General features: G+C 39.0%; 1 protein-coding gene across 2 annotated transcripts in view; it reads right to left on the bottom strand.

The window, feature by feature from the left end:
• Positions 1 to 752: 752 nt before the first annotated feature.
• PEX7 (peroxisomal biogenesis factor 7) overlaps positions 753 to 10,472 on the bottom strand; it is a 96,898-nt gene continuing 87,178 nt past the window's right edge. Inside the window, exons 10-11 of one of the 2 annotated variants that reach the window (XM_073219652.1) lie at positions 3,384 to 3,531; positions 753 to 1,220 (exon numbers count right to left, since the gene is read on the bottom strand). In XM_073219652.1, coding sequence (XP_073075753.1) covers positions 3,397 to 3,531 — 135 coding nt within the window. In that variant the 3' untranslated portion in view covers positions 753 to 1,220; positions 3,384 to 3,396. The remainder of the gene's footprint in view (positions 1,221 to 3,383; positions 3,532 to 10,472) is intronic. The other variant, XM_036994724.2, reaches the window with a different exon arrangement.

Here is a 10,472-nt window from a genome sequence, read left to right as displayed (position 1 = left end):
TATATGTCTCCTCTTGTTCTATCTTTCATGCAATCTTGTTTTTGTATTTTGTAAGCTACCATTTTTTTTTCTGAAACAAGTAAACAAAGAAATATGTAAATTAGATGATATACATGTTTTATTTTTATTCTGATTACAAGTATATTTTGCTGTTTAAAAATGCTCAAAAACTTGTCAAATTTTAAGGACAATTTTTGCCATTTATAACACGTTTTATTTTAATGGTACATAAAAATATAAATATTATTCAAAGTTTTGTTTGACCAATTTTTCCCTTTTAATCTATATTTTTACAGGTCATCTGAACCTAGAGATTTTTTAAGGAGACTAAGGGAGGTAATGAAGAGGGTTTAGAGTATTACTTGGGGCTGGTTTCAAGGGGAATTGCTTGAAACCTTAGTAGGGCCTAAAACTTTTTGCCCCGTGGCCAGTTTTTAAAAAATTTGATAGTAGAGAAGAGAGAAATGGTCATTGGTATATCTAAAAATATTTGAATAAATGTAAAGAAACTTGTAAGCTCTGAACTCACAGCATTCCATGCTCTTAAAGCAGGCACCAGTCCTTGATGAAATCTTATTCATCCTGTGTCAAGCACATAGATGCTCAATGAATAACTGCTGAATAAATCAAATCTACATTAGAGCCCTGTTATTGAACCATAGATATAGCTATATTACATATAGTATTGTACCCATATATACACCATTTTAGAAAAAGTAACCTTGCTGGGAATGTCATAAAATCACAAGTGATCAAGAGATGCAGTTTATTTTTATTTTTATCAATAGCAGTGATTACATTTTACATAAAAATTGATAAATTAAAAACAAAATATATTACTATCAATATAATCTATGAATCTCCCATATTTTAATTCATTTTATAATACAGAGGTTACATTTTAATAAATCATATAATATATACCATAACATCACTTATTCCTTAGGATTTTAAGAAATATGGCTTATGTGCCAGGCTTAAATAGTGAGCCAAAGTCTTTATCAGCTGCCTTAAAACTGATTCCAGGGTAATTTGTAAAATTTGAAATCCGAATAGCATATAAAAGCATAATGTCTATGTTATCAATAGTTTATTTCCCACTAAGTAGTCCTTCAGCCAATATGCTTTGTTTTTGATTGGAGTAGTATATCTCAAGCAGGCATAGTAAGACAAACAGGATCATATATCTTTATGGTTTCATCCCAAGCACAGTCTGCCACCTAGAAAACAAAAAAGCAAATAAGAACAAACAATCTACAAACATTCAAAAATGGCAGCAAAAGCCTTAGCCACATTTAAGTAGATCATGCACTAGTAAACATAACCTTAAAATATGCTTTTAAGTGTATTTTAAGATACACTTCAGGGATTGTTGCCAATTGATTGAAGTTGCCTCTAAGAATTTCCGCCAGCCCCACTTCACCCCAGAGACACTTAATTCCCTATACATCCTGAGATTAATGTTGAAAAGATGCGTTCCTAAACTGAGAATCAAAGCACTGTGCTAGGAACTGTGGGGATAAAAAGGAGATAAAGTATAGCCCTTGCCTTCAAAGAATGGCTCATTCAAGACTGAAAGTGGAAAGTGCTCTAATAGAGACTCTCTGAGGAAAGACTATTTGAACAAGCTGGGGCAGTGTCAGAGGAGTTCACGAAGGCCATGACATTCACACTGGCCCGCTTTAGGCACTGACATGGGAGACAAGGGCATTCAAGTCTAAAACACTATGTAAACATGAAGGGTACAAAGTCTATGATACATAGGAACTGTGTGTTAAAAACTTGGTGAGTGTATAGGTTAATATATAAAATCAATTATATTTCTATATACTAGCAGGAAAAAAATTTTTAAATATATTTATAATGGGATCAAATAACAAAATATTTACATATATATGTATGTAATAATGTACATTTAACAAAAGACATGTAAAACATCCACACTAGAAACTACAACATTGCTGAAATTAAAGAAGGCCTAAATAAATGGAGAAATGTACTAAGTTCATAGGCTTGATACTGCTTAAGAAGTTAATTCTCTTTTAAAATAATTTATAAATAATTCACAGTCCCAGCTTTTTAATAAAAATGGATGAATGACTTTTAAAGTTTATGTGGAAATAAGCAAGACCTAGAATAGCTAAAAAAAGAAACTTGAAAAAGAACAAAAATGTTGCACTACTTATACTACCAGACTCAAGACTCACTAAAACACTACAGTAATCAAGACAGTGCCATATTGACATAAGGATACATTAAGTACAGCTGATCCTTGAAGAACACAGGGGTTAGGGGTGCTGATCCTGCTGCACAGTCAAAAATCCATGTACAACTTTTTGACTCCCCAGAAACTTAACTACTAATAGCCTACTACTGACTGAAAGCCTTACTGATAACATAGTTAATTAACACATATTTTGTATTTTATGTGTACTATATACTGTATACTTACAATAAAGTAAGCTAGAGAAAAGAAAATATTAAGAAAACAATAAGGGATCATGGGAAGATGGTGGCATGAGTAGTTCAGAGGAAATCTCCTCCCCAAAACATATATATTTATGAAAATACAATAAATACAACTATTCCTAAAAGAGACACCAGTGGATGCAGTACAACAGCCAGGATACATCTACATCTGCGAGAACTCAACATCACATGAAGGGGGTAAGATACAAGCTGCGGCCAGGCGGGACCCGAACACTCCCCCACCCCAAAACCTGGCGGGAAGAAAGGAGTCGGAACGGGGAGGGAGTGAAAGCCTAGGACTGCTAAACAACCAGCTCTAGAAATTTGCACCCGGAACGCAGACACAAGGTGCACAGGGTGCTGGATATTAGAGAAACGGAAAAGCAAAACCTGTGGGCAGGTCCCCACAACCGGCGCCCCTGAGACAAAAGAAAAGCGAGTGCTTTCTGCAAGTCTTAAAGAGACAGAGAACCATAGCTGGACAAAGTTATCCCGGCAGCTGGGAATACCGGGGAAACTTAGGCGCCCTAAATGGAGGCAGTGCAGCTCTGAAGCCCCTCACGGCACTAAGCAGCCTGCCAGTCATTCCTCCAACTGGCACGGACCCCGACACATGGGCCCAGAAGCAGGAGAGAACTGTGTGATCAATCCAAAAGGAACAATATCTGCATTATAGGGGTACCAGAGGAAGAAGAGAGAGAAAAACAGATAGAAAGTGTCTTTGAAGAAATAACTGCTGAGAACTTCTCAAACTGGGGGAGGAAATAGTTGCTCAGACTACGGAGGCACACAGAACTCTCGAGAGACGGGATCCAAAGAGGAAAACACCAAGACACCTAATAATTAAAATGGCAAAGATCAAGGACAAGGACAGAGTATTAAAGGCAGCCAGAGAGAGTAAAAAGGTCACCTACAAAGGAAAATCCATCAGGCTATCCTCAGACTTCTCAACAGAAACCTTACAGGCCAGGCTAGCACAAGCCTCTCCTGCGGCGCACGGATCTGCTCTTGGTTCCTTCCAGCGCTGCTGTCCCCAGCCTTTGGTAACCACAAATCTAAAGCCTGCAATGGCAATAAGTACATATCTTTCAATAATCACCCTAAATGTAAATGGACTGAATACACCAATCAAAAGACACAGAGTAATAGAATGGATAAAAAAGTAAGACCCATCTATATGCTGCTTACAAGAGACTCACCTCAAACCCAAAGACATGCACAGATTAAAGGTCAAGGGATGGAGAAAGATATTTCATGCAAACAACAGAGAGAAAAAAGGGTATTGCAATACTAGTATCAGACAAAATAGACTTCAAAATAAAGAAAGTAACAAGAGATAAAGAAGGACATTACATAATGATAAAGGGCTCAGTCCAACAAGAGGATATAACCATTATAAACATATATGCACCCAATACAGGAGCACCAATATATGTGATACAAATACTAACAGAATTAAAGGAGGAAACAGAATGCAATGCATTCATTTTGGGAGACTTTAACACACCACTCACTCCAAAGAACAGATCCACCAGACAGAAAATAAGTAAGGACACAGAGGCACTGAACAACATACTAGAACAGATGGACCTAATAGACATCTATAGAACTCTACATCCAAAAGCAACAGGACACATATTCTTCTCAAGTGCACATGGAACATTCTCCAGAATAGACCACATACTAGGCCACAAAAAGAACCTCAGTAAATTCCAAAAGATTGAAATCCTACCAGCCAACTTTTCAGACCACAAAAGTATAAAACTAGAAATAAATTGTATAAAGAAAGCAAAAAGGCTCACAAACACATGGAGGCTTAACAACATGCTCCTAAATAATCAATGGATCAATGACTAAATTAAAATGGAGATCCAGCAATATACGGAAACAAATAACAACAACACAAAGCCCCAACTACTGTGGGATGCAACAAAAGCAGTCTTAACAGGAAAGTATATAGCAATCCAGGCATATTTAAAGAAGGAAGAACAATCCCAAATGAACAGTCTAATGTCACAATTATCGAAATTGGAAAAAGAACAAATGAGGCCTAAGGTCAGCAGACGGAGAGACATAATAAAGATCAGAGAAGAAATAAATAAAATTGAGGAGAATAAAACAATAGAAAAAATCAATGAAACCAAGAGCTGGTTCTTCAAAAAAATAAACAAAATAGATAAGCCTCTAGCCAGACTTATTAAGAGAAAAAGAGAATCAACACACATCAGCAGAATCAGAAACGAGAAAGGAAAAATCATGACGGACCCCACAGAAATACAAAGAATTATTAGAGAATACTATGAAAACCTATATGCTAACAAGCTGGAAAACCTAGGAGAAATGGACAACTTCCTAGAAAAATACAACCTTCCAAGACTGACCCAGAAAAAAACAGAAAATATAAACAGACCAATTACCAGCAATGAAATTGAATCGGTAATCAAAAAACTACCCAACAAAAAAACCCCCGGGCCAGATGGATTTACCTTGGAATTTTATCAGACATAGAGAGAAGACATAACACCCATTCTTCTTAAAGTTTTCCAAAAAATAGAAGAGGAGGGAATACTCCCAAACTCATTCTATGAAGCCAACATCACCCTAATACCAAAACCAGGCAAAGACCCCACCAAAAAAAGAAAACTACAGACCAATATCCCTGATGAACGTAGATGCAAAAATAATCAACAAAATATTAGCAAACCGAATTCAAAAATAGATCAAGAGGATCATACACCATGACCAAATGGGATTCATCCCAGGGATGCAAGGATGGTACAACATTCAAAAATCCATCAACATCATCCACCACATCAACAAAAAAAGGACAAAAACCACATGATCATCTCCATAGATGCTGAAAAAGCATTCGACAAAATTCAACATCCATTCATGATAAAAACTCTCAACAAAATGGGCATAGAGGGGCGGAGCAGGATGGCGGCATGAGTAGAGCAGTGGAAATCTCCTCCCAAAAACACATAGGGCTATGAAAATATAACAAAGAAAATTCTTCCTAAAATACAGACCAGAGGACACAGGCCAACATCCAGACCACATCCACACCTGAAAGAACCCAGCGCCTTGCGAAGGTGGTAAGATACAAGCCCCGGACCGGAGGGACCCGAGCGCCCCTCCCCCTGGCTCCCGGCGGGTGGAAAGAAAAGGAGCGGTTTTTTTTTTGGAGAGTGCCTTTTGGAAGCCTTAAAGGGACAGGGACCCCGGTGCTAGGGAGGCAGAGCAGCAGGACCGGTGAGTGGGTGCCTGGAACCAGTGCCCGAGGACAAAGAATATCGCAGGTTTTTCCTTGCGGGACCAGTGGGCGGGTGCCTGAGACCGGCGCCTGAGGACTGAGGAAATCGTGCATTTTTCCCCTTTTTTTTTCTCTTTTTGGTGAGTGCTTTTTGGAAGCCTTAAGGGACAGGGACCCCGGTGCTAGGGAGGCAGGGCGGCGGGACCGATGAACGGGTGCCTGGGACCGGCACCTGAGGACAAAGAATATCCTGTGTTTTTCCCTGCGGGACCGGAGGGTGGGTGCCTGAGACCGGCGCCTGAGGATGGAGGAAATCGCGCGTTTTTCCCCTTTTTTTTTTCTCTTTTTGGCGAGTGCTTTTTGGAAGCCTTAAAGGGACAGGGACCCTGGTGCTAGGGTGGCAGAGCAGCAGGACGGGCGCCTGAAGACAAAGAATATCGCGTGTTTTATCCTGTGGGACCGGTGGACAGGTGCTTTTTGGAAGCCTTGAAGGGACAGGGACCCCGGTGCTAGGGAGGCAGGGCAGCAGGACCAGTGAGCGGGTGCCTGGGACCGGCGCCTGAGGGAAAAAAAAAAAAAAATCGCCTGTTTTTTCCTTTTTTTTTTTTTTTTCTGTTCCCTCTCTCATTGTTGCTATTGTTGTTTTGGTTTGGAGAGAGCTTTTTGGAAGTCTTAAAGGGGCAGGACAGGACACTTAGACCAGAGGCAGGGAATATGGGGATCTCTGGGCACTCTAACCCCCTGGGCAACAGGGAGCACAGAGGCCCCTTACGGAGATAAATAGGATCCCAGCCGCTCCCCCTCCAACAGGGCTCCACCACTTTGGAGGAGCAGCCCCAGCCAGGCCACGCCCACAGCAACAGAGGAGATAAACTCCATAGCAAACAGGCAGGTAGCAGAAGCCCTGTCTGCGCACAGCTGACAAGCATAAGCCACTAGAGGTCGCTATTCTCCCAGGAGAGGAAGGCCACAAACCAACAAGAAGGGAAGCTCTTCCAGCGGTCACTCCTACCAGCTCTGCAAACTATCTCTATCACCATACAGGCAGACAAAGATCACAGAGACAACACCTGAGAAAGAGACAGACCTAACCAGTCCTCCTGAAAAACAATTCAAACTAAAAATCATGAACATGCTGACAGAGATGCAGAGAAAAATGCAAGACCAATGGGATGAGATGCAGAGAAAAATGCAAGAGCAATGGGATGAAGTCCGGAGGGAGATCACAGATGTCAGGAAGGAGATCACAGAAGTGAAACAATCCCTAGAAGGACTTATAAGCAGAATGGATAAGATGCAAGAGGCCATTGAAGGAATAGAAGCCAGAGAACAGGAATGTATAGAAGCTGACATAGAGAGAGATAAAAGGATCTCCAGGAATGAAACAACACTAAGAGGACTATGTGAGCAAGCCAAAAGGAATAATATTCGTATTATAGGGATACCAGAAGAAGAAGAAAGATGAAAAGGGATAGAAAGTCTCGTTGAAGAAATAATTGCTGAAAACTTCCCCAAACTGGGGGAGGAAATAATCGAACAGACCATGGAATTACACAGAACCCCCAACAGAAAGGATCCAAGGAGGACAACACCAAGACACATAGTAATTAAAATGGCAAGGATCAAGGACAAGGAAAGAGTTTTAAAGGCAGCTAGAGAGAAAAAGGTCACCTATAAAGGAAAACCCATCAGGCTAACATGAGACTTCTCGACAGAAACCCTACAGGCCAGAAGAGAATGGCATGATATACTTAATGCAATGAAACAGAAGGGCCTTGAACCAAGGATACTATATCCAACACGACTATCATTTAAATATGATGGCAGGATTAAACAATTCCCAGACAAACAAAAGCTGAGGGATATTGCTTTCCAAAAACCACCCCTACAGGGCATCCTACAGGGATAGCTCTAGATGGGAGCACTCCTAAAAAGAGCACAGAACAAAACACACAACATATGAAGAATGGAGGAGGAGGAATAAGAAGGGAGAAAAGAAAAGAATCTACAGACAGTATATATAACAGCTCAATGAGCGAGCTAAGTTAGGCAGTAAGATACTAAAGAAGCTAACCTTGAACCTTTCGTAACCACGAATCTAAAGCCTGCAATGGCAATAAGTACATATCTCTCAATAGTCACCCTAAATGTAAATGGACTTAATGCATCAATCAAAAGACACAGAGTAATAGAATGGATAAAAAAGCAAGACCCATCTATATGCTGCTTACAAGAAACTCACCTTAAACCCAAAGACAAGCATAGACTAAAAGTCAAGGGATGGAAAAACATATTTCAGGCAAACAACAGTGAGAAGAAAGCAGGGGTTGCAGCACTAATATCAGACAAAATAGACTTCAAAACAAAGAAAGTAACAAGAGATAAAGAAGGATACTACATAATGATAAAGGGATCAGTCCAACAAGAGGATATAACCATTCTAAATATATATGCACCCAATACAGGAGCACCAGCATATGTGAAGCAAATACTAACAGAACTAAAGAGGGAAATAGACTGCAATGCATTCATTTTAGGAGACATTAACACACCACTCACCCCGAAGGATAGATCCACCAGGGAGAAAATAAGTAAGGACACACAGGCACTGAACAACACACTAGAACAGATGGACCTAAAAGACATCTATAGAACTCTACATCCAAAAGCAACAGGATATACATTCTTCTCAAGTGCACATGGAAGATTCTCCAGAATAGACCACATACTAGCTCACAAAAAGAGCCTCAGTAAATTCCAAAATATTAAAATTCTTGTAAGCAGCATATAGAATTTTTCAGACCACAAAGGTATGAAACTAGAAATAAATTCTACAAAGAAAACAAAAAGGCATACAAACACACGGAGGCTTAACAACATGCTACTAAATAATTAATGGATCAATGAACAAATCAAAATAGATATCAAGGAATATATAGAAACAAATGACAAAAACAACACTAAGCCCCAACTTCTGTGGGACACAGCAAAAGCAGTCTTAAGAGTAAAGTATATAGCAATCCAGGCACAGTTGAAGAAGGAAGAACAATCCCAAATGAATAGTCTAACATCACAATAATCGAAACTGGAAAAAGAAGAACAAATGAGGCCTAAAGTCAGCAGAAGAAGGGACATAATAAACATCAGAGAAGAAATAAACAAAATTGAGAAGAATAAAACAATAGCAAAAATCAACAAAACCAAGAGCTGGTTCTTTGAGAAAATAAACAAAATAGATAAGCCTCTAGCCAAACTCATTAAGAGAAAAAGAGAATCAACACAAATCAACAGAATCAGAAATGAGAATGGAAAAATCACAACAGACTCCACAGAATTACAAACAATTACTAAAGACTACTATGAAAACCTATATGCCAACAAGCTGGAAAACCTAGAAGAAATGGACAACTTCCTAGAAAAATACAACCTCCCAAGACTGACCAAGGAAGAAACACAAAAGTTAAACAAACCAATTACGAGCAAAGAAATTGAAACAGTAATCAAAAAACTACCCAAGAACAAAACCCCGGGGTCAGACGGATTTACCTCGGAATTTTATCAGACACACAGAGAAGACATAATACCCATTCTCCTTAAAGTGTTCCAAAAAATAGAAGAAGAGGGAATAATCCCAAGCTGATTCTATGAAGCCAACATCACCCTAATACCAAAACCAGGCAAAGACCCCACCAAAAAAGAAAATTACAGACCAATATCCCTGATGAATGTAGATGCAAAAATACTCAATAAAATATTAGCTAACAGAATTCAACAGTATATCAAAAGGATCATACACCATGACCAAGTGAGATTCATCCCAGGGATGCAAGGATGGTACAACATTCGAAAATCCATCAACATCATCCACCACATCAACAAAAAGAAAGACAAAAACCACATGATCATCTCCATAGATGCTGAAAAAGCATATGACAAAATTCAACATCCATTCATGATAAAAACTCTCAGCAAAATGGGAATAGAGGGCAAGTACCTCAACATAATAAAGGCCATATATGATAAACCCACAGCCAGCATTATACTGAACAGCGAAAAGCTGAAAGCTTTTTCTCTGAGATCGGGAACCAGACAGGGATGCCCACTCTCCCCACTGTTATTTAACATAATACTGGAGGTCCTAGCCACGGCAATCAGACAAAACAAAGAAATACAAGGAATCCAGATTGGTAAAGAAGAAGTTAAACTGTCACTATTTGCAGATGATATGATACTGTACATAAAAAACCCTAAAGACTCCACTCCAAAACTACTAGAACTGATATCAGAATACAGCAAAGTTGCAGGATACAAAATTAACACACAGAAATCTGTAGTTTTCCTATACACTAACAATGAATCAATAGAAAGAGAAATCAGGAAAACAATTCCATTCACCATTGCATCAAAAAGAATAAAATACCTACGAATAAACCTAACCAAAGAAGTGAAAGACTTATACTCTGAAAACTACAAGTCACTCTTAAGAGAAATTAAAGGGGACACTAATAAATGGAAACTCATCCCATGATCATGGCTAGGAAAAATTAATATCATCAAAATGGCCATCCTGCCCAAAGCAATATACAGATTTGATGCAATCCCTCTCAAATTACCAGCAACATTCTTCAATGAATTGGAACAAATAATTTAAAAATTCATATGGTAACACCAAAGACCCTGAATAGCCAAAGCAATCCTGAAAAAGAAGAATAAAGTAGGGGGGATCTCACTCCCCAACTTTAAGCTCTAC

This window comes from Manis javanica, chromosome 13 (genome assembly GCF_040802235.1).
Source record: "Manis javanica isolate MJ-LG chromosome 13, MJ_LKY, whole genome shotgun sequence".
In the NCBI taxonomy this organism is placed as follows: Eukaryota; Metazoa; Chordata; class Mammalia; order Pholidota; family Manidae; genus Manis; species Manis javanica.
The sequence above is the reverse complement of the archived record's forward strand: the minus strand, read 5'-3'. Positions and strand labels throughout refer to the sequence as shown.